We start from the raw sequence: 25127 nt of genomic DNA, 5'->3' as shown, positions 1-25127 counted from the left end.
TACCGCAAAATTTTTCCCAACGCGAAACATATTTTTCAAACTTACGCTTAGCTGAGAAAATCAAAGTTCTCATCAGTCAGTTCTCAATCAAAGTTCTCATCTCACTAGATTTGGTATGGATGAATGGACTTGTTTTAGAAAGAAACTTTCGCTATGAGATTTAGTCTGAATTTGCCAGACGTTAAAAACTTTCCAAGCCTTTGACTCTTGCGAGTAGGAAACAAACGGCGGCAAAAGTTAAAACAAAACACCGACATTACGGCTCTTGGCGCAGAAAGGCAAAAAAACATGAATGAAAATACAATTGCTACGTATATTTCAAACGAAATACAAGGATTCAAAGAGTGTATCACGGCCTACAACACTAGAAAAAAAGCAACAGAGTCGCTACCCAACAAGCGTAAAAATCCTGAGCCTCTGTACCACAACCGGTTTCTCGCTGGTACAGTGAGCAGCGGTCTGTTTCTGGAACTCACTTCAACAACTCCCCAATAGGCATTGCTGTCAACCTCCATGTTTACTTTTAATCCGAAGGAAGTCATGATTCTCTCTAAATTTGAACGGACACGCGTTTTAAAGCCGCATTGTCACCAGTTTACTTCCGGAGGTCCAACGAAAACCTCAACCGTTAAAAGACAAAAAAATCTATTAGAATCCGAGATATTTAACAGGCAATCCGCTCTAAATTATCAATCACATCCTCAAAAAAAATTCCATTAGACACAATGCTTTTAATATTTTGAAATATTTTTAGCATTTTCCGTTAAAAATCATCGAATCGACCAGAAGTAAACTGGTGACAATGCGGCTTAAACTGAAAACTCTTTTCAGTTTTGATCTGTCCATTTTCCCATCTCAGGTAAGAACTTCCAATCCTTACAGATTTGTGCTCGATCCGATAAATATCCAGCTATTAGTTGTACCATCGAAAATAAATATGCCGCCATCAAACCGTTGTCTCTTTTTCTTGAGATAACGATATAGTTTTTCGCGTGAAATTAACCATGGAATTCCCTCATCGATTATGAATTTCTCTATAATATCCATCAACACCTCCAGACATAACAACGTCGAGCATAATTAAGAGTGAGTCCAGAAAACAAGTGTGGCTGAAAAGAGCCTCAGTCGAGCATAATTAAGAGTGAGTCCAGAAAACATGTGTGGCTGAGTAGAGCCTCAGTCGAGCATAATTAAGAGTGAGTCCAGAAAACAAGTGTGGTTGAATAGAGCCTCAGTCGAGCATAATTAAGAGTGAGTCCAGAAAACAAGTGTGGCTGAAAAGAGCCTCAGTCGAGCATAATTAAGAGTGAGTCTAGAAAATAAGTGTGGCTGAATAGAGCCTCAGTCGAGCATAATTAAGAGTGAGTCCAGAAAACAAGTGTGGCTGAATAGAGCCTCAGCCGAGCATAATTAAGAGTGAGTCCAGAAAACAAGTGTGGCTGAAAAGAGCCTCAGTCGAGCATAATTAAGAGTGAGTCCAGAAAACAAGTGTGGCTGAAAAGAGCCTCAGTCGAGCATAATTAAGAGTGAGTCCAGAAAACAAGTGTGGCTGAATAGAGCCTCAGTCGAGCATAATTAAGAGTGAGTCCAGAAAACAAGTGTGGCTGAGTAGAGCCTCAGTCGAGCATAATTAAGAGTGAGTCCAGAAAACAAGTGTGGCTGAATAGAGCCTTAATCGAGCATAATTAAGAGTGAGTCCAGAAAATAAGTGTGGCTGAATAGAGCCTCAGTCGAGCATAATTAAGAGTGAGTCCAGAAAATAAGTGTGGCTGAATAGAGCCTCAATCGAGCATAATTAAGAGTGAGTCCAGAAAACAAGTGTGGCTGAATAGAGCCTCAGTCGAGCATAATTAAGAGTGAGTCCAGAAAACAAGTGTGGCTGAAAAGAGCCTCAGTCGAGCATAATTAAGAGTGAGTCCAGAAAATAAGTGTGGCTGAATAGAGCCTAAATCGAGCATAATTAAGAGTAAGTCCAGAAAACAAGTGTGGCGGAATAGAGCCTCAATCGTGACCGTTTGACCGTGCACTCTCATTCAACACAAAAATCAAATCATCTAATTGGATAAGAATGGCTAGTTAAATAGTAGGCGATTGAGTTATGAATTTTCTGTGTATTTGGATAGATAAAGTTAAGATCTAGCCATCCATTTACAGGAGCTCGGTAAACGTTTTGAGTGAAAATTTATTGCAAAGGTCAATTCATTACTGCCGGAACCCACTCCATGTTACTCTAAACACGCCCATGATTTGGATTGCAGGGCGCAAGACTTTCAATTAATGGAGGTCCCTTAGAAAGCTAATGAAAGCATACAGTGCTGATCTGGTAAGGCACCACTATAATGGGGGTAGAATAACAATCAGATACAACCAAAGATCAGATAAGATCAGAGACTCAGCTACACCTGCCCCAAGAGTGCTTTGAAAATAAGTTACAAAAATATCTGCCAAATGCATCTTTGCCTGGGTAAGTAAGGGAAATCATTTAAACCATGCAATAATGTCTGAATATGATCCGGCCATCTCTATTATACATAAAGCATAAGAGAGTGTATGGCCAAATGCTTGTTACATGTAACAAGCTTGTTATAATTACAATTGTATAAATACAAATCACACAATATAGTGTGTGGGAGTATGTACAAAATGTCGCGTGACCAGGGGATATCTGAGCAACATATTATTTATCATAATAAAAGTTTAATAAAACTTTATAAATATTTCTAAATAGGTTGTTTTTCAGTAAGCTTGTTCTATAAAAGCTACATAATAATGAACGGTATCAAATTTAAAAGTAAAAAAGGGTCGATAAGTGGTACTTGAAGCATATCCAATAGATGTTGGCGATTGTAATAGAGACAAAAATTGATTTTATTACTGATTGAATTGAACTGTTCGAAAAGTACTTTTTTCAGACAAAAAGCTTGAATACCCACAACTACTGTTGTACAATTTGTGTCATGCATGTAAACAATATTCTTGAAAAGTCCAAACTTGTCATTGACGCATTAGCAGGGCAAGTTTTTGTAGGAAATGAATATATTTGCACCTCAATTAAGCTTTGCAACGTGTCACTGAACTTTGCGTTTGAAGGTATCAAAAAACAAGCAAGAAAACAATGAAATACAGGCGAATGTAAAAGCGGGTGCAGGTATTGAAAAAAAATTATAAATCATTTGAACTCAAAGTGTGAGTGGAATACAGCTGTGTTAGAATTCATCCAAACTGACTCAGAGGATTTTATGCAGCAAATTTGTTTGACAAACACCCAAATCTTCAGAGTATTTTTAAACATTAAACAGATTCACTCAAGATAATGATATGTGGATAATGGATAGATTTTAGCTAGCCACAAAAATTTTTACAAATCATGCACTTATGTCAGAATATCGCTCAGTAATCTCTATATACAAAGCAGTTGTACAAAAGTATATGGTCTTAGTTTTTCTATCTGTGTTGTTCATGGTGTTTAGTTTCATTCAAAGAGGTCACACCATCAACTCTACACAGTAAGAGAATCCCATGTTTATACCATATTATGTACAGAGTCTACAATACTTTCAAGCAGTCATGAGTTATTGACCAATCAAGAGAGTTCTCCACAGTCATCAATCACAACCTTTTTGCTGGCTTTCCCCGACTGCGATCCTACCGCCTCCATCTTCCGCACAACATCAAACCCGTCAATCACGTTACCAAACACTACATGTTTCCCATCCAACCAATCAGTCTTCTCTGTTGTCAAAAAGAACTGAGATCCATTGGTATTTGGCCCAGAATTAGCCATAGACAAAACCCCAGCTCCATTGTGCTTCAGTACAAAATTCTCGTCTTCAAACTTGGCTCCATATATTGATTTCCCACCAGTGCCGTTATGTTTGGTAAAATCTCCTCCTTGGCACATAAACTGAGGAATAATCCGATGAAATGAGCTTCCCTTGTAACCAAACCCTTTCTCATGAGTACAAAGGCAGCGAAAGTTCTCAGCAGTCATAGGAACTACGTCCGATCGCAGCTCCATCACAATGCGACCTGCACTTCTTTCGCCAATAGTGATATCAAAGAACACACGTGGGTTAACCCTTTTACGCGAAACAGGTTGAGTTTCCATGGCTTCGTCGGTTTCTCCGCTAGTTTCCGTTGAATCTTTTTCCTCTAGAGTTTGACCAGCGTGTTTCTGTAACCAGGAATCTTCGCTCCAGACCGCCCTGCTATAGCCCTCTTTAATCTTCATTGGTTTTGCTAAATTTACGCGGATTGTTCGACCGAACAATTCGGACTCATTCATGTTGTCAATGGCGGCCGCTGTATCTTCGGCAAACTCAAACTCCACAAACCCGAACCCTCGATGCTTCGAGGTTGTATAGTCCATGGGTATCTGTACATCTGTAATGTCTCCGAAGGGAATAAATGCTGCATGAAGGACTTTTTCGTCTACTTCTTCAGCTAAACCGCCAACGTAAGCTACACGTTTGTTCGCCATCTTGAATCCGTGAGCGACCGTGATGCATTGTAGGATATCATTAGACCCAGGCTCCAGGGAGCTCCCGGAAGTGAGCGCATTTCATCTTTACCGGAAATGAAATGAGGTGGTTAGGTTAGGAGTGGCTCGGAAATGACACAAAAATACCCTTGAAAATCAGAGAAAACCCACAATAATGCTATTAGTCACTCTAGATGATTCATCTTAAGAAACTGTGATATTTAATTCATTACAATTTGATCTTTTTAGCCTCATAGTACCCGAATAGTAGCCTCATAGTACTCAAAGGATCCGAATTCCTAGGTTACACTTTGTCAGAATTTTGAGGCTTCGGGTCTTTCTGAATTATACGTGACCCTTTTTGGAGGAGTAATACAAGGCGTGGAACTTTTTTCCCCATACCGTATACGCGATTTATATTCAAGGAAAGCGCTTATTTGTATTTTTTTCTAGAGGCGCTCCTTCCCCCGGCATTGAAAGTCTGATTTGCATAACATTGAAAGACGTGTAAGTAGCATCAGAGTTGGGCGTGTATTATAACCTTGACTTCTTCCGCCGGAAATCTTCCCGTCACGCTCTATACGTCACGCACTACCGGAAATCGCCGCCACTTCCGACTGTGTGTTTATATAAAACGCTCTCGATGTTGAGTGTCCCTAGCTTTAACGTACCACTGAACGTGTCGTTTGACCCACAAAGGCATCGCGCGGGGAGTTCATAAAATAATGGTAGATACCTTCGTTTGGAGACTCCTGGCTGTGGGGACTTTGCTATGTTCGCTTCATAGAATACACGCTAAAGGTACAGAGATCTATGGTGTGGGGATATTGTTATTGCATGCACTGCTTCAGACTTCAGTGCGCTCTGTTTCGACTCCGGTAGATTTTGCTGCGCATATCTAGGAACCTATTTTTGTCGTATGAAACAGCACCATGTAAAGTCGTGTCAAGGGGAGCAACACAGTTCCGTGTCAAGGGGAGACAACGCAGTTCAGTATCAGCTCTGAATTTTTTCTCGGCCTAGAGCCCTGAACGCAAAGCGCTGTTGATAACACAGTGCGGAGTTATACTGCCCTAGCAAGGAAGATAATTGTACCACAATCGCCTTGTAAAATGTCGGTCTGTTTTTGCTTTAGAATAATTCGTTGTTAGTTAATGTTTTATCTTTACTTTTGCTGTCTGTTTACGTCTGTTTCGTGTTTTGTTGACTCGAGAGTTGAGGGCTGGTGAGCTTACTTTAATCGCGAGGTCAATTGCTTCAATTTACGCTCTCGTCGTCTTGTCATTTATCTTACTCGTAAGACAAAATGGACACTTTGCGGTGAGCACTATTTAGCCTTTCTTGTACCTATAATACACTCATCGGATGCGGGGATCAGCATTGTGCATTTTAAGCGATTCACCATGTGTTAGCCTCTACGTAGGCCAAGATTATCTTAAGCCACAGGCGTTCGTTTAACATTATCACAAAGCAAAGGCCATGTTATCGGTCATTAGCTCAGATAAAGTAGTCATAATCTGTGCACGCACAGTGACTGATAACCTAAACGTCTAGAGTCTCGAACAAAAATACCGATCTCTTCTTAAAATGCATATAGCTAGAGTAAGGCAAGGGACGAAGCGGGGAGGCTGGGGAGGTTTGCGCAATACTGAGTAGTCCAGACCTGGGACTCTCTTTGCGCTCGACAATTCTGGCTCGCGTGAAAGAGGGTCCAGTATTTATTGCATGCGCTTGCGCGAAAATACACCGCATATATGCGGTGTGGCCTGGTTGCTTAGTTCAAGATGGCTGCGAAAAGGACGAGCGAGGGTTTATTTAAGAAATAATACGCGGATTTTGGTCCTTTCGGAGAACAGGACAGATGATAATTAGAGTCTGGAAAATATATCAATCAAAGAGCTTTTCCGTTTTCGTGATTTTCACGCGCGCGCTTTAGGCAATAGCGCCATTCCAAACGAACATTTTATCGCGTTTTTATAGAAAACAAATCCCAAGCAGTTCGCTGATATTCCTTCACATGTACAAAACATTTGATTTTCGGAGATCTGCACTCGACAAGGTCTAGGGGGAATCGACCCTCCTTAGGCATGTCCGTTATTGCGCGCGCTCGTATTTCAACTTTTGCCATGAAGATCGCTGATTGGTACATGTTCGCGCATGCGCATGCAATAAATACTGGACCCTCTTTCACGCGAGCCAGAATGTCGAGCGCAAAAAGAGTCCTAGGTCTGGACTATCGGGCTTTTAGTCCAGCCAGAATGTCGAGCGCAAAGAGAGTCCCAGTTCTGGACTAAATACTGAGGTGACAGTGCACCCAGCCGACTCGAGTTTTGATAACTGGAATCTTTCTAATAATATATAACTAAAATAACTGGAATCAGCGGCGCAACCAGGAGTTTTAACAGCAGGGGCCCCAAAAGGCCCTTTCAAGGCATTTTCTCCTGTATTTAAGATAATGTCTTATACATTTACTGTATTTTTGGCTGCTAGAAGGGAGTGGGGGGGTCCGCGCCCCCCGGGCCACCCCTCCCCTCCTCCAATCAGTGCCCCCCCGGGCCACCCCTCCCCTACTCCAATCAGTGCCCCCCGGGTCACCCCTTGCCTTCTCCAATCAGTCGCTGCTGTGTCATCTCCATGAAATACTCAACACAGCGGCAAATGCTTAGATTCAAAATCTGGTAAAACCAGATTTTGGTCAATCCCTTCAAAAAGCAATAAAATGTACTTAAATATAACCGAATGACGATATATTAGCACAACGGATGTCGGGTTTACCGTCCCGATTCTGATTATCCGAACTTTCTTTTCTGCTCTTCTAAAATATCTTGATCGGTTATCATTACATTTTTTTCATTCTCGAGTGAGAGAACGATGTTGAGAACAAGTTTGTCTGATTTTAATGTAACTCTGAGCAACTCATTTCGGTTTGAGTAATTAAGATTCCACTATGAGTCAAAAGCGAGAATCAAATATCAATGCTTTTGGTAGTTATTGTTCAATCTCAGGGGCGGATCCGATTTGTCATCCCTCTCTTTTGTGCGAACTTATGGTACACTCTTTGTATCCTCGACTCCATTAATTGTTAAATCAAGTTTTTTATGTTTTTGCCCTTGTCACCGCCTTTTTGAACGTCTAAATACGACAATGATCTCCAAAATAGTGAAACTTAGAGAAAAAAAATGCAAAGAAAATCAATTAGAAGTTATCATTAAGTTTGTCAGCCCTAGGTGTGAGAAACAAAACATATCCTGTTACCTCTTTGCTGATAAAAAAGGGTTGTAAAAAATCGTCGACGTTTTGTTTTAAATCGTAGTCGTTTTTTTTTTTATTTCCAGAATGCGAAGATGTTTACCCTTCTCGGTGCATAAGATGGAAGCAAGATGGTCATTGCACTTCAAAGTCACTACGGGACTACATGACTAAAGTCTGTCCGAGAACTTGTGGACACTGTCGTAAGTAAATCGGACAACCATTTCCATGTTAGCCTCTTTCAGCAGCCGTCATGACCTGCTCACGCTCTCTGTCACACAAAGGCTACAAGCGCTTGCAGGCACCGCGACAGCTGTTAAATGAGACATATGTCCATATATGGTAACGATCAATATCTGATTAGTGATTGAGAACACAGGACATTTCTTTGTTCAACGAAACCAAGGACGCCGCACTAACCAGCAGAACGCAATCCTACAGGGAGCATCACACTTGTTCACCGATCATTGAACCAAATCACTACGTGCTTCGTCTCTCATAAATAGACTACCATAGCCTATTGTAGATTCTTGTTTAACCTCTTTGCTTTCTGGTGCTTAGAGCCTGCGTGCAAAGACACGGTGAAGGGCTGTGATTACTGGAGGCAGCAAGGGCACTGCAGTCCTGGCTCTCGCTACTACAAGAACATGCAACAATTCTGCAAGGCGACCTGCAACCTATGCCCTGGTAGGGAGGGAGGGGTGTCTAAGTGTCAATGAGGAAGGGACGAGGTGCCCAGTTGTCAGTAGGGAAGGAGAATGCCAATTCAAAATAGTATTGTCAAAGTATCAAAGGGGTGCTGCCCAAGTATCAAAATCAATCCTATTTGTATAAGCAACCCTCAAAGGTCCCTCTTTGATTAAAAATAAATAAATGTCAAAAAATTTTCTTTGGAAGGGTCTTATATGCTCTCTTTTGCAAGTGTCTTATATGCACTCTTTTGCAAGGGTCTTATATGCACTCTTTTGCAAGGGTCTTATATGCACTCTTTTGCAAGGGTCTTATATGTCCCCTTTTGCAAGGGTCTTATATGCACTCTTTTGCAAGGGTCTTATATGCTCTCTTTTGCAAGGGTCTTATATGCACTCTTTTGCAAGGGTCTTATATGCTCTCTTTTGCAAGTGTCTTATATGCACTCTTTTGCAAGGGTCTTATATGCACTCTTTTGCAAGGGTCTTATATGCACTCTTTTGCAAGGGTCTTATATGTCCCCTTTTGCAAGGGTCTTATATGCACTCTTTTGCAAGGGTCTTATATGCTCTCTTTTGCAAGGGTCTTATATGCACTCTTTTGCAAGGGTCTTATATGCTCTCTTTTGCAAGGGTCTTATATGCACTCTTTTGCAAGGGTCTTATATGTCCCCTTTTGCAAGGGTCTTATATGCACTCTTTTGCAAGGGTCTTATATGCACTCTTTTGCAAGGGTCTTATATGTCCCCTTTTGCAAGGGTCTTATATGCACTCTTTTGCAAGGGTCTTATATGCACTCCTTTGCAAGGGTCTTATATGCACTCTTTTGCAAGGGTCTTATATGCTCTCTTTTGCAAGGGTCTTGTTTGCACTCTTTTGCAAGGGTCTTATATGCTCTCTTTTGCAAGGGTCTTATATGCTCTCTTTTGCAAGGGTCTTATATGCTCTCTTTTGCAAGGGTCTTAAATGCACTCTTTTGCAAGGGTCTTATATGCTCTCTTTTGCAAGGGTCTTATATGCACTCTTTTGCAAGGGTCTTATATGCACTCTTTTGCAAGGTTCTTATATGCTCTCTTTTGCAAGGGTCTTATATGCACTCTTTTGCAAGGGTCTTATGTGCACTCTTTTGCAAGGGTTTTATATGCACTCTTTTGCAAGGGTCTTATATGCTCTCTTTTGCAAGGGTCTTATATGCACTCTTTTGCAAGGGTCTTATATGCACTCTTTTGCAAGGGTCTTATATGCTCTTTTTTGCAAGGGTCTTGTATGCTCTCTTTTGCAAGGGTCTTATATGCTCTCTTTTGCAAGGGTCTTATATGCTCTCTTTTGCAAGGGTCTTATATGCACTCTTTTGCAAGGGTCTTATATGCACTCTTTTGCAAGGGTCTTATATGCTCTCTTTTGCAAGGGTCTTATATGCTCTCTTTTGCAAGGGTCTTATATGCACTCTTTTGCAAGGGTCTTATATGCACTCCTTTGCAAGGGTCTTATATGCTCTCTTTTGCAAGGGTCTTATATGTCCCCTTTTGCAAGGGTCTTATATGCTCTCTTTTGCAAGGGTCTTATATGCTTTCTTTTGCAGGCCAGCCGCAAGCCACAGCACCCCCGCCCACAAGACCTCCAGGTATATATCCACTGTATGTAAATGTCTGTACTCTTCCGCTGAACTACAAATGATTTAGTACATTAGTACTTATGGTGGTGTTTCGGGGAGGGGGAGGACTATTTTGTTTGACTATTTTATTTTGTTGTTTTGTCGTTGTCTGCGAGACAGGCTACATGATTGGTAGGGTGAGTTGCCCTTTATAACGATATCTTATTTTTTAACTCCAAAGTTCAACCAAACACCGCCATGCCGGCTTGCGTGGACTCGTACCCGCTCGAGTGTGGTGGATATCGACACAGGGGATTCTGTAGGCCTAGCTCGCAGTACTACAACTACATGATACGCGTCTGCAGGAAGGCATGCGGATTCTGCCGTGAGTACATGCGCAATATAATTAGCTACTTGTTTGATCAATAAACATTAGATTATGATACATTGGTCGGCGTTTGTTATAGACGCATTTCTTAACAAAGTTAATTCGTAGGGGATCAACCAAATCCAAGACCTACACCGTCGATCCACCGGACCATCCAGCCAACTAATCGTCAAGGAGGTGATTAACAAAACAGACATACATACAAATAAGGCTGCACTCGGATAATCTGTGTCGTTACGCGTAGTGCTTATGGTAGTACATATGGTAGTTTCAAGAATGAGGATAAACCAATTCTATTTTTTGTTTCCTTTCTAAAATAGTCTATCTATTTGCAAGAAAATTTAAAGATAACCACTCATGAATGAAGTCTGATACTTTATTGATGACATTTGATAAAAAAATACCCCAGTCATCCGCTTGAAATAGCCGATGGAGCTTGATTCTTCTTGTGAATTCGCAGGAAGCTTGATTGCCATAACAGCATTATTAATCGCGTGATGAAGGCGTTGTTAGTCCCATTGTGAAAGAACAACTCCCCTTGACACCTCTATAGCACACCTTTGTTTTTAGCAAAGCGGTAGAAAACAATCCTTTATATAGTGGTATGATATTTCAGACTGCGCCCGCTCATCTCCTCTCGGCCTTGGCAGCGGTGTTATTCCCGACAGCGCGTTCACAGCCTCTTCGTACCGCGTCCTTGGGAACTGGGCAGCCGCGCCTTTCATGGCTCGTTTAAACGCCCGTGACAAGTCTCAGGGGAGAAATAACTTTATCGCGGCTTGGTGCGCAGCTAGACAGTCCAAGAGCGAGTACCTACAGGTATCGTGCTGACTCAACTCCGAGTAAAACCGGGTCTTTGGCGACTCATTTCGGATAGCTACCCAACCCCCTCCGTGAATTGCCGACTACCTCTCTCAAGTAGTATTTTGTCACCCCTAAGTAGAATCGTGCGATAATCGAGTAAAACTGCCTAAACATTTTAGAGTGAAATAACTTACAAATATTATCAAGCCTTTCACAAAGAAAGCAGAGTAAGAATCGAGTCTCTTCTTAGTAAAATTGACTCACATCCGAGTAGCAGAGAAGTACGGATTACGGATTTATCTTAAAGTAGCACTGCGAGTTTCTAGTGAGTGCTGCCTCCATGCAGTAATATTGAGTTAGGTTAATATTGATTCCGGTTCTTTTCTACTATACATTAACGACTTTAACAACTCCTCCCAAACACTAGACTTTAACATATTTGCAGATGATTCCAATTTGTTCTATTCAAACAAAAACCTAACCAATTTAGAATCTACCGTGAATTACGAATTTATTGAATTTATTGGCTCTGTGCCAATAAACTCTCTCTAAATATAGATAAAACTAACTTTGTGTTATTCTATCCTCCTCAGAAAAAAGTAACTCATCCTATAAAACTAAAGATAAACAATAAACCAATCAAATCAGAAAAAACATAAAATATTTAGGAATAATGATTGACTCACATCTTAACTGGAAATGCAACATAACGGAGCGTTGCAAAAAACTTAAACGTAATCTAGGAGCACTCTCAAAGATACCTTACTTTGTCAACATTAACATTTTTAAACAACTATATTATTCACTTGTTTTCCCCCATATAACTTACGGAATTTTAGTATGGGGCAACACCTATAGTACAACACTAAAATCTCTCTTTATAATGCAAAAACGTGCGATACGAATTATGACTTTTTCTAAATTCGATGCCCCATCTTCCCCCATCTTCAAACAACTAGGACTTCTTAAGGTTAAAGATATAGTTTACTTCCACACAGCGCTATTTATGTACTTTTGACTCATATAATTTCCCACAAATACAACACCCGACTTTCTGCCAAATCTAGTTACACCCTACCTAAAGCACGAACAAACTACGGGAAATTCAACATCCGATTTAGAGGTGTACAAATTTGATTTATGAAATCCTTCAAAAAAAAATCACACGACATGGTCGCCACCTATTAACCCACTCACATCTTCACCTGTAACCCATACTATCACCTAATTCTTGGCCATATATTCCTTCCTTCCTTTTGTTTTTGTTTCCGCTCTGCTTGTACCAGCTTGTATTCTTGTCGTATCCTTGTTGTATCCTTGTCGTGTCTCTATATTTGTGTTTTTCTCGTACATTCTTGCTTATGCACACAGCCTCCAGATCTCCAAACTAGGATTTTATATATATATATATATATATATATATATATGAATATAAAAAGAAAAAAAAAGAAAAAGAAGAGTAATATTATATCTCTAATGAAAAAAAAATAAACAAAAAAACACAACCTATGTAACACTTAATGTTGTGTGCAAATAGAAGAAGATGTGTTATGTGAGTTCATCTAGAGCAGTCAGTTGTATCGAGCAACTCTCAATTATTCCGACTCAACTCCAACTTTATTAGTTTAACTTGTAGTCGCAATTGTTGTTTTGTCCTTCATTCAATTTATGTTTTAACTTGTAGATCGACGTCGGCCGGACGGTAGCCATCACTCACATTTCCACCCAGGGACGGCACGGCAGCCCCGAGATGGTCAAGCAGTACCGCCTATCATATAGTACCAATGGGCGCGACTTCTACTACTACCAGGAGAACGGCATAGCCAAGGTAAACTCACAAGGTCGCGAGTACTACCCGAGTCACTACCGATCAATACCGAGTCATTTCCGAATCGTACCCGAGCCATCTCCGAATAGTACCGAGCTAAGCCTGCTACTACCAGAACAATGGCAAAATCAAGAAACACTCACAAGTTCACGAGTGCTTTCCGAGTCATACCCTACAAGTATTGAGTCATTCCCGAACAGCAACCGAGTTATATCGGAACTATTACCGAGTTAGTGTTTTCTTATCCGAAAAACGATCACGATAATATTTTTTTGGTTTCCGATTTCCAGGTCTTCAAAGGCAATGATCGCCGGGAAGAAGTCCAGACTAACAGTATCAAGTACCCGTTTCCCGCGCGTTTTGTGCGGGTCCATCCCGTAAGCTGGCATCTCATTTGCATGCGCGTTGAGCTCTACTCCTGCAGCGAGGACGGTACGCTTTCTACTTTCTGCTTTTTTATCGCCACAAACTAAGTAACAATTGTCTATTCCTATTGGATAGGTAGCAGGCCTGGCCCAGATCCCTCGGTCTCGCCACCCACAGGAAGCCCATGTTTGGATCGCGACTCAAACTGCGCCAACTGGGCCAACCAATGGCAGTGTTTGAAAAATAAGGAGTGGATGACCAGAAACTGTCCGAAAAGTTGTAGGGCATGTGGCCCGGACACTCCGATAGAGCCGGCTAAACCAAAGCCACGTAAGTCGAAATCAATCGCACTCTTAGACAACCAGAATCGAGTGTGTACAATATATAATGATGTGTCAAATGAGATGATAGTGACATCGCAGCTACTGCTGATGATGACATCATGAAACTGATTCTAAGAATGGCGATGACATTCTATTTTAAACATTAATTTCATTTTTTAGAGAAACGGGATTCCACTGTATACATAACAATAAAGGTTGTCAGCGCAAACGGTGAATAGCAATTGCTAAATGGCAGTTCTACGACCGGAAGGTGCTTTTGGGTAGTAATTACTTGAGAAAATAAAAGTGAAAAGTAAACTCAAGCGATATCAAAACCATATATTATTTTGCATATAATATTTCCAAAGGCAAATAAATACAAAAAGCCCAAAAAACCGTGTTCGTGAACCAGAAGAATAAATACAATACACCAAAAACTGGACAGTCGTATATTTTATTTATACTTTTCTAAATTTGATACAAATATTTTGGAATCTATGTGTCCTTTTGGTCGTGGAACTGCCATTTTCCAGGCGCCATTTGCACTAACAGCCTTTCCTAAAAAGGCATATGGAGCTTGCTCTCATCAGCACTTTGAAAACCGTAATAACGAGGTGCCCTTTTGTAGCGGGTGTGCTTAGATTGGGATTACGCAAGACCTAAAATTGTCCATATTTAGGTTTTTTTTTTCCTCTCTATCCCAAGGGTTCGACTGTGGTATCAAGTACACGAGTAACATCATCGGCGGTACGGACGCGGCCGTGGGGGAATGGCCCTGGCAGGTCTCTCTGTACCTTACTCATTACGGGCCTGTCTGTGGAGGGACCCTGCTGACGTCAGAGTGGGTGTTGACCGCTGCCCGCTGCTTTCGTGACAACAAGCGGGCTGGTGAATGGAAGGTTATTCTGGGAGAGACTGACTTCTACCGCAAGGAAGGTGAGTTAATGCTAGCCCTACTACGGTTACGTCACAATCCATGCTGCCAATCCCACATGGGGAAAATTCCCGTGTGGAAAGACTCGTGTAGGATGCATGAGCGCTAGGCAATCATAAGACGCAAAATTGGACTTTGTTTCTAAAAATACCTACAGTGGAACCTGGATTTTACGATACTGGGTTTTACGATAACCTCGATTTTACGATGGCGCTCCTTTCTCCCGGTGGAAATACAGTATGATATATAAGAAATTACCTCGATCTTACGATATTGGATATAAAATATATTCTCGATTTTACGATACTAATCTGTTTCCCCAAGCAAAATTTTGACCTCGATGAAACGATATTACTAATTCTGTCTATCAAAAAATAGAGAAAAACTCAAGACACCACACAAGTACAATACAGTTTTCTTGACAGATCTTGTTAAATACAAATTACAATCTTATAGATAGAAACTGTAAAGTACAGTAACAATATTATTATTTCATAAAAGTTGATAATTAACTCGACCTCGCTACAACAATTTTTTAATGGATTTTCCGTTATATCCCGTAAAATCGAGGACCTCTTTGCAACGATACATCTATTTTACAATACATTTTCTTTCTCCCGAGGCATATCGTAAAATCCAGGTTCCACTGTATCAACAATCATCTTAGATTATATCTTTTTATCATATCAGATCGAGATTCTTTAATAGGCCATTCCAGCTATAAGTTTGCGCGAGCATAACCATAGAAACCTACCTCAACTACCAGAATGCAGCGCGCGCTTTTTTAAGCTTACATCAAGCGAAGCGCGCGCTGCATGCCGGTAGTAAAGGTAGGTTTCCATGGTGATTGCGCGCGAATGCTTATATCTGGAATGGCCTATTGAGTGGTATTTTGGTCATTTAAAAAGGTCAACAAAGAGCTCTTCGAAACTTTCGGTGTTTTATAGGTGGCGAACAAGAGATCGCTGTGTCAAGAATCGTCATCCACCCGAAGTACCGAGATGCTGACGAGCATGACGTAGCGCTCGTCCAACTCACGAGACCTGCCCGACCGACAACACGAGTCAACACTATATGCCCTCACGACGGTGAACCCAGCTTAAAGGCCGGGACCGTGTGTTTCGTCACAGGTACGAATGGAAACGATGTCATGCATTATAGTGTTACTCTGCGGCGTAGCGGCTAGGTTTATTGTTAGCCATATTGGTTGGTTTTATTCACTTTTTAAGCAATCATTTATAGCATCCTCGGGAACCCAGGGCGTCGAGGTCACGAGAACGAGGCAAAACAAGGCCGGCGATGGGGAAAGGGGTAGGGGGCGGAGAGAAGGGAGAGCGCGCCAAGTTAGGCTGACCTCGATGCCCTGGGTACCAGACGATGTCATTTATTGATACTCCAAGCAATAATAACAAACCCCATGACCATGTTTTTCAACTTCGTAAAAGCGATATGACTCGGATATGACTCGGTACTAGTCGGACATGACTCGTGAAGCACTTGTTGTAAGTTTACCCAGACTTCGCCGTTCTCCTGATAGTATCAGGCGTAACTCGGTACTATTCGGAGATGGCTCGGGTACGATTCGGAAATGACTCGGTATTGATCGGACGTGACTCGGGTGACCTTGTGGCTACCTTATCTGGCTTTGTTGTTTCCGAACGCAATGGTCTCTATGTTAACTATTTTTTTTCAATGCTTACTTCTCTTTGAAGGCTTTCAGTTATCTTGCGAAGTATTCCGTGTATAGTAGCCAATGTTACAAGCTTTGGGATTGCTGGGCTCTATTATATAAATCGGGATTAAAGCAATCACAGCGCGCCTACTATCATTTTATAAAATGATGTGAAAATGTGAAGGGGCGATGCATCACAAAGGCATTGAAAGGCGTAACAGAAGAAAAGCTTAAACATAGCTCACCTATATCACCAACCAAGGCTTAACCTTTTTAGTAATTGCGTAATATTTCGTCACCACAGGCTGGGGCAATGTGCGTGAGGACGGCCAATCAACAAGCATCTTACAGCAAGCTGTCATGCCATTGGTTGATGATGCCACGTGCTCACGAAATCGTCGATTGCGCAGTCGGTTCAATGCAAAGAGCATGCTTTGCGCAGGGCCTGACCGCGCAGGTAGAGCTACATGTGAGAGAGACACAGGGGGACCCCTAGTTTGTCGAGGTAAGGGATTACAAGTATATTCAGGACTATAAGAATATGCAATGATTATCAGTTAGCCTACCTGTAGGCTTTGGGTTTTTTTCCGGAACGTAAACCCCGAAAACACAGAGTTCGCATAGCACAGTCGGCATCTTGGATAATGCCTCATTTGTCCTCCCTCTGCTGGCGGCCGTGGTATGCAAACTCCGTGTTTTCGGAATTTTCGTGCCGGATAACCTATTAAAGCCTACAAGTAGACTGATTATCAAGAGGGTAGGGGCTGGAAGAATCAGCAATTACGGCAAAATAGGGGCGAATCTAGCTATTTTTTCAAAAGGGTAATTATTTTTCGTTACGTTTGGCTTACTGACTCGCGCATACATAAACACCTAAGAAAACAGTTTTATCGATAAAAAGTGCATCAGTCGGGTGAAAAATACTTGTTCACTTTATGCTGGTACTCGAACTTCTCTATGGGCATTCTCAATAGAGGAATGTTCTTTATGGCATCTTTTTTACATAACTATTTCTTATGGCAGCCCAAAGAGTGGAGGGGGTTAAAGCCCCTAATTCCTCGCCCAGGATCCGCTACTGGAAGTAGATTAACGTCTCACGATTTACTCAAGACTTTAACAACAATACTTGTAATTTTTTTGTACAGATCCTGGTCAAGGCCGCTGGATTCAGATCGGCATCGTCAGTTGGGGTCACGGGTGTTCCACGCGTGGATTATACGGAGCCTACACGCGCGTGCAGACTTACGAAAATTGGATTATGAGGCATATAGGTATTGACAAGGAACTAGAGCCTTGATAGGTTAGAGCTTGGGGGGAGGGGTGGGGGGCGGGGAGGAAGGGCCCTGGGCCATGGGTGTTCTACGTGTTTAACTGCACAGGTCCTACACGCGAGTGTACATATACAAAAATCAGATTAAGGGGCGTATAGGTATTGACAAGGACCTAATATCCTTATATAAGAGATGAGAGGTGCTAGGGCCTACCAGTGGATTGTATGGGGAAGCCACGCGCGTGAAGTCAAATAAAAATTTGGATTAAAGCACATCCGTTGAATCCCAATAACTTTGCTTTATAAGGGAAAAATATTTCAAATCATGTATTATCGAGAATAAAGAAGTGTACAGAAGTACTTTTGAATGAGAAGTCATTTAAGTTAGCGGGTCGTTGTGTGTAGATGTATGAACAAAGCGCTATAAGCTTGAAAGAAAAGGGGGTGGGGATGAAGGTGGAGGACGAATATGGGAAGGAGGAGGATGGGTGATCACCATGCTTACAACCGTAGGAAAATACCAATATTGGATTAAAAAGGTATATAGACATGGGCTCGGCTAGTAGGGGGTAGGAGGAGGGGTGGTGTTGGGTGGGGTGGGGTGTGTAAGCGAAAAAAAAAAGAAATTTGAGCAGTCTAATGAGACTGGGCCACTAACTAGTACTAAAACACTAGCCACTAACTAGTACTAAAACACTAGCCACTAACTAGTACTAAAACACTAGCCACTAACTAGTACTAAAACACTAGTCACTAACTAGTACTAAAACACTAGCCACTAACTAGTACTAAAACACTAGCCACTAACTAGTACTGAAACACTAGACACTAACTAGTACTAAAACACTAGCCACTAACTAGTACTAAAACACTAGCCACTAACTAGCACTAAAACACTAGCCACTAACTAGTACTAAACACTAGACACTAACTAGTACTAAAACACTAGCCACTAACTAGTACTAAAACACTAGCCACTAACTAGTACTAAAACACTAGCCACTAACTAGTACTAAAACACTAGTCACTAACTAGTACTAAAACACTAGCCACTAACTAGTACTAAAACACTAGCCACTAACTAGTACTAAAACACTAGCCACTAACTAGTACTAAAACACTAGCCACTAACTAGCACTGAACACTAGTCACTAGCTAGTACTAAACACTAGCCACTAACTAGTACTAAAACACTAACCACTAACTAGTACTAAAACACTAGACACTAACTAGTACTAAAACACTAGCCACTAACTAGTACTAAAACACTAGCCACTAACTAGTACTAAAACACTAGTCACTAACTAGTACTAAAACACTAGCCACTAACTAGTACTAAAACACTAGCCACTAACTAGTACTGAAACACTAGACACTAACTAGTACTAAAACACTAGCCACTAACTAGTACTAAAACACTAGCCACTAACTAGCACTAAAACACTAGCCACTAACTAGTACTAAACACTAGACACTAACTAGTACTAAAACACTAGCCACTAACTAGTACTAAAACACTAGCCACTAACTAGTACTAAAACACTAGCCACTAACTAGTACTAAAACACTAGTCACTAACTAGTACTAAAACACTAGCCACTAACTAGTACTAAAACACTAGCCACTAACTAGTACTAAAACACTAGCCACTAACTAGTACTAAAACACTAGCCACTAACTAGCACTGAACACTAGTCACTAGCTAGTACTAAACACTAGCCACTAACTAGTACTAAAACACTAACCACTAACTAGTACTAAAACACTAGACACTAACTAGTACTAAAACACTAGCCACTAACTAGTACTAAAACACTAGCCACTAACTAGTACTAAAACACTAGCCACTAACTAGTACTAAAACACTAGCCACTAACTAGTACTAAACACTAGACACTAACTAGTACTAAAACACTAGCCACTAACTAGTACTAAAACACTAGCCACTAACTAGTACTAAAACACTAGCCACTAACTAGCACTGAACACTAGTCACTAACTAGTACTAAACACTAGCCACTAACTAGTACTAAAACACTAGCCACTAACTAGTACTAAAACACTAGCCACTAACTAGTACTAAACACTAGCCACTAACTAGTACTAAAACACTAGCCACTAACTAGCACTAAAACACTAGCCACTAACTAGTACTAAAACACTAGCCACTAACTAGCACTAAAACACTAGCCACTAACTAGTACTAAACACTAGCCACTAACTAGCACTAAAACACTAGTCACTAACTAGCACTGAACACTAGTCACTAACTAGTACTAAACACTAGCCACTAACTAGTACTAAAACACTAACCACTAACTAGTACTAAAACACTAGACACTAACTAGTACTAAAACACTAGCCACTAACTAGTACTAAAACACTAGCCACTGACTAGTACTAAAACACTAGCCACTAACTAGTACTAAAACACTAGCCACTAACTAGTACTAAACACTAGGCACTAACTAGTACTAAAACACTAGCCACTAACTAGTACTAAAACACTAGACACTAACTAGTACTAAAACACTAGCCACTAACTAGTACTAAAACACTAGCCACTAACTAGCACTAAAACACTAGCCACTAACTAGTACTAAACACTAGACACTAACTAGTAATAAAACACTAGCCACTAACTAGTACTAAAACACTAGCCACTAACTAGTACTAAAACACTAGCCACTAACTAGTACTAAAACACTACTCACTAACTAGTACTAAAACACTAGCCACTAACTAGTACTAAAACACTAGCCACTAACTAGTACTAAAACACTAGCCACTAACTAGTACTAAAACACTAGCCACTAACTAGCACTGAACACTAGTCACTAGCTAGTACTAAACACTAGCCACTAACTAGTACTAAAACACTAACCACTAACTAGTACTAAAACACTAGACACTAACTAGTACTAAAACACTAGCCACTAACTAGTACTAAAACACTAGCCACTAACTAGTACTAAAACACTAGCCACTAACTAGTACTAAAACACTAGCCACTAACTAGTACTAAAACACTAGTCACTAACTAGTACTAAAACACTAGCCACTAACTAGTACTAAAACACTAGCCACTAACTAGTACTGAAACACTAGACACTAACTAGTACTAAAACACTAGCCACTAACTAGCACTAAAACACTAGCCACTAACTAGTACTAAACACTAGACACTAACTAGTACTAAAACACTAGCCACTAACTAGTACTAAAACACTAGCCACTAACTAGTACTAAAACACTAGCCACTAACTAGTACTAAAACACTAGTCACTAACTAGTACTAAAACACTAGCCACTAACTAGTACTAAAACACTAGCCACTAACTAGTACTAAAACACTAGCCACTAACTAGTACTAAAACACTAGCCACTAACTAGCACTGAACACTAGTCACTAGCTAGTACTAAACACTAGCCACTAACTAGTACTAAAACACTAACCACTAACTAGTACTAAAACACTAAACACTAACTAGTACTAAAACACTAGCCACTAACTAGTACTAAAACACTAGCCACTAACTAGTACTAAAACACTAGCCACTAACTAGTACTAAAACACTAGCCACTAACTAGTACTAAACACTAGACACTAACTAGTACTAAAACACTAGCCACTAACTAGTACTAAAACACTAGCCACTAACTAGTACTAAAACACTAGCCACTAACTAGCACTGAACACTAGTCACTAACTAGTACTAAACACTAGCCACTAACTAGTACTAAAACACTAACCACTAACTAGTACTAAAACACTAGACACTAACTAGTACTAAAACACTAGCCACTAACTAGTACTAAAACACTAGCCACTAACTAGTACTAAAACAATAGCCACTAACTAGTACTAAAACACTAGCCACTAACTAGTACTAAAACACTAGCCACTAACTAGCACTAAAACACTAGCCACTAACTAGTACTAAAACACTAGCCACTAACTAGTACTAAAACACTAGCCACTAACTAGTACTAAAACACTAGCCACTAACTAGTACTAAACACTAGCCACTAACTAGTACTAAAACACTAGCCACTAACTAGTACTAAAACACTAGCAACTAACTAGTACTAAACACTAGCCACTAACTAGTACTAAAACACTAGCCACTAACTAGCACTAAAACACTAGCCACTAACTAGTACTAAAACACTAGCCACTAACTAGCACTAAAACACTAGCCACTAACTAGTACTAAACACTAGCCACTAACTAGCACTAAAACACTAGTCACTAACTAGCACTGAACACTAGTCACTAACTAGTACTAAACACTAGCCACTAACTAGTACTAAAACACTAACCACTAACTAGTACTAAAACACTAGACACTAACTAGTACTAAAACACTAGCCACTAACTAGTACTAAAACACTAGCCACTAACTAGTACTAAAACACTAGCCACTAACTAGTACTAAAACACTAGCCACTAACTAGTACTAAACACTAGACACTAACTAGTACTAAAACATTAGCCACTACCTAGTACTAAAACACTAGCCACTAACTAGTAGTAAAACACTAGCCACTAACTAGTACTAAAACACTAGCCACTAACTAGCACTGAACACTAGTCACTAACTAGTACTAAACACTAGCCACTAACTAGTACTAAAACACTAACCACTAACTAGTACTAAAACACTAGACACTAACTAGTACTAAAACACTAGCCACTAACTAGTACTAAAACACTAGCCACTAACTAGTACTAAAACACTAGCCACTAACTAGTACTAAAACACTAGCCACTAACTAGTACTAAAACACTAGCCACTAACTAGCACTAAAACACTAGCCACTAACTAGTACTAAAACACTAGCCACTAACTAGTACTAAAACACTAGCCACTAACTAGTACTAAAACACTAGCCACTAACTAGTACTAAACACTAGCCACTAACTAGTACTAAAACACTAGCCACTAACTAGCACTAAAACACTAGCCACTAACTAGTACTAAAACACTAGCCACTAACTAGCACTAAAACACTAGCCACTAACTAGTACTAAACACTAGCCACTAACTAGCACTAAAACACTAGTCACTAACTAGCACTGAACACTAGTCACTAACTAGTACTAAACACTAGCCACTAACTAGTACTAAAACACTAACCACTAACTAGTACTAAAACACTAGACACTAACTAGTACTAAAACACTAGCCACTAACTAGTACTAAAACACTAGCCACTAACTAGTACTAAAACACTAGCCACTAACTAGTACTAAAACACTAGCCACTAACTAGTACTAAACACTAGACACTAACTAGTACTAAAACACTAGCCACTAACTAGTACTAAAACACTAGCCACTAACTAGTACTAAAACACTAGCCACTAACTAGCACTGAACACTAGTCACTAACTAGTACTAAAACACTAGCCACTAACTAGCACTGAACACTAGTCACTAACTAGTACTAAACACTAGCCACTACTAGTACTAAAACACTAACCACTAACTAGTACTAAAACACTAGACACTAACTAGTACTAAAACACTAGCCACTAACTAGTACTAAAACACTAGCCACTAACTAGTACTAAAACACTAGCCACTAACTAGTACTAAAACACTAGTCACTAACTAGTACTAAAACACTAGCCACTAACTAGTACTAAAACACTAGCCACTAACTAGTACTGAAACACTAGACACTAACTAGTACTAAAACACTAGCCACTAACTAGTACTAAAACACTAGCCACTAACTAGCACTAAAACACTAGCCACTAACTAGTACTAAAACACTAGCCACTAACTAGCACTAAAACACTAGCCACTAACTAGTACTAAAACACTAGCCACTAACTAGTACTAAAACACTAGCCACTAACTAGTACTAAAACACTAGCAACTAACTAGTACTAAACACTAGCCACTAACTAGTACTAAAACACTAGCCACTAACTAGCACTAAAACACTAGCCACTAACTAGTACTAAAACACTAGCCACTAACTAGCACTAAAACACTAGCCACTAACTAGTACTAAACACTAGCCACTAACTAGCACTAAAACACTAGTCACTAACTAGCACTGAACACTAGTCACTAACTAGTACTAAACACTAGCCACTAACTAGTACTAAAACACTAACCACTAACTAGTACTAAAACACTAGACACTAACTAGTACTAAAACACTAGCCACTAACTAGTACTAAAACACTAGCCACTAACTAGTACTAAAACACTAGCCACTAACTAGTACTAAAACACTAGCCACTAACTAGTACTAAACACTAGACACTAACTAGTACTAAAACATTAGCCACTACCTAGTACTAAAACACTAGCCACTAACTAGTACTAAAACACTAGCCACTAACTAGTACTAAAACACTAGCCACTAACTAGCACTGAACACTAGTCACTAACTAGTACTAAACACTAGCCACTAACTAGTACTAAAACACTAACCACTAACTAGTACTAAAACACTAGACACTAACTAGTACTAAAACACTAGCCACTAACTAGTACTAAAACACTAGCCACTAACTAGTACTAAAACACTAGCCACTAACTAGTACTAAAACACTAGCCACTAACTAGTACTAAAACACTAGCCACTAACTAGCACTAAAACACTAGCCACTAACTAGTACTAAAACACTAGCCACTAACTAGTACTAAAACACTAGCCACTAACTAGTACTAAAACACTAGCCACTAACTAGTACTAAACACTAGCCACTAACTAGTACTAAAACACTAGCCACTAACTAGCACTAAAACACTAGCCACTAACTAGTACTAAAACACTAGCCACTAACTAGCACTAAAACACTAGCCACTAACTAGTACTAAACACTAGCCACTAACTAGCACTAAAACACTAGTCACTAACTAGCACTGAACACTAGTCACTAACTAGTACTAAACACTAGCCACTAACTAGTACTAAAACACTAACCACTAACTAGTACTAAAACACTAGACACTAACTAGTACTAAAACACTAGCCACTAACTAGTACTAAAACACTAGCCACTAACTAGTACTAAAACACTAGCCACTAACTAGTACTAAAACACTAGCCACTAACTAGTACTAAACACTAGACACTAACTAGTACTAAAACACTAGCCACTAACTAGTACTAAAACACTAGCCACTAACTAGTACTAAAACACTAGCCACTAACTAGCACTGAACACTAGTCACTAACTAGTACTAAAACACTAGCCACTAACTAGCACTGAACACTAGTCACTAACTAGTACTAAACACTAGCCACTACTAGTACTAAAACACTAACCACTAACTAGTACTAAAACACTAGACACTAACTAGTACTAAAACACTAGCCACTAACTAGTACTAAAACACTAGCCACTAACTAGTACTAAAACACTAGCCACTAACTAGTACTAAAACACTAGCTCTAACTAGTACTAAAACACTAGCCACTAACTAGCACTAAAACACTAGCCACTAACTAGTACTAAAACACTAGCCACTAACTAGTACTAAAACACTAGCCACTAACTAGT

General features: G+C 40.1%; 2 protein-coding genes across 2 annotated transcripts; one reads left to right on the top strand and one right to left on the bottom strand.

Moving 5' to 3' along the window:
- Positions 1-2680: 2680 nt before the first annotated feature.
- LOC5510374 (peptidyl-prolyl cis-trans isomerase E) lies at positions 2681-4518 on the bottom strand. The gene has a single exon (XM_001630790.3). The coding sequence runs from the start codon at positions 4478-4480 to the stop codon at positions 3584-3586; it is 897 nt and encodes a 298-aa protein (XP_001630840.2). The 5' UTR covers positions 4481-4518; the 3' UTR covers positions 2681-3583.
- Positions 4519-5086: 568 nt separating this feature from the next.
- On the top strand, positions 5087-17957 carry LOC5510369. Its single transcript, XM_032379521.2, has 14 exons — positions 5087-5281; positions 7816-7932; positions 8291-8416; positions 10001-10042; positions 10254-10397; positions 10509-10577; positions 11017-11219; positions 12889-13032; positions 13323-13464; positions 13534-13728; positions 14427-14657; positions 15603-15785; positions 16632-16832; positions 17473-17957. The coding sequence occupies exons 1-14, from the start codon at positions 5206-5208 to the stop codon at positions 17622-17624; spliced, it is 2025 nt and encodes a 674-aa protein (XP_032235412.2). The 5' UTR covers positions 5087-5205; the 3' UTR covers positions 17625-17957.
- The last annotated feature ends 7170 nt before the right edge of the window (positions 17958-25127 follow it).

This window comes from Nematostella vectensis, chromosome 5 (assembly GCF_932526225.1).
Source record: "Nematostella vectensis chromosome 5, jaNemVect1.1, whole genome shotgun sequence".
Taxonomy (NCBI): domain Eukaryota; kingdom Metazoa; phylum Cnidaria; class Anthozoa; order Actiniaria; family Edwardsiidae; genus Nematostella; species Nematostella vectensis.
This window is presented reverse-complemented; position numbering and strand designations above follow the sequence as displayed.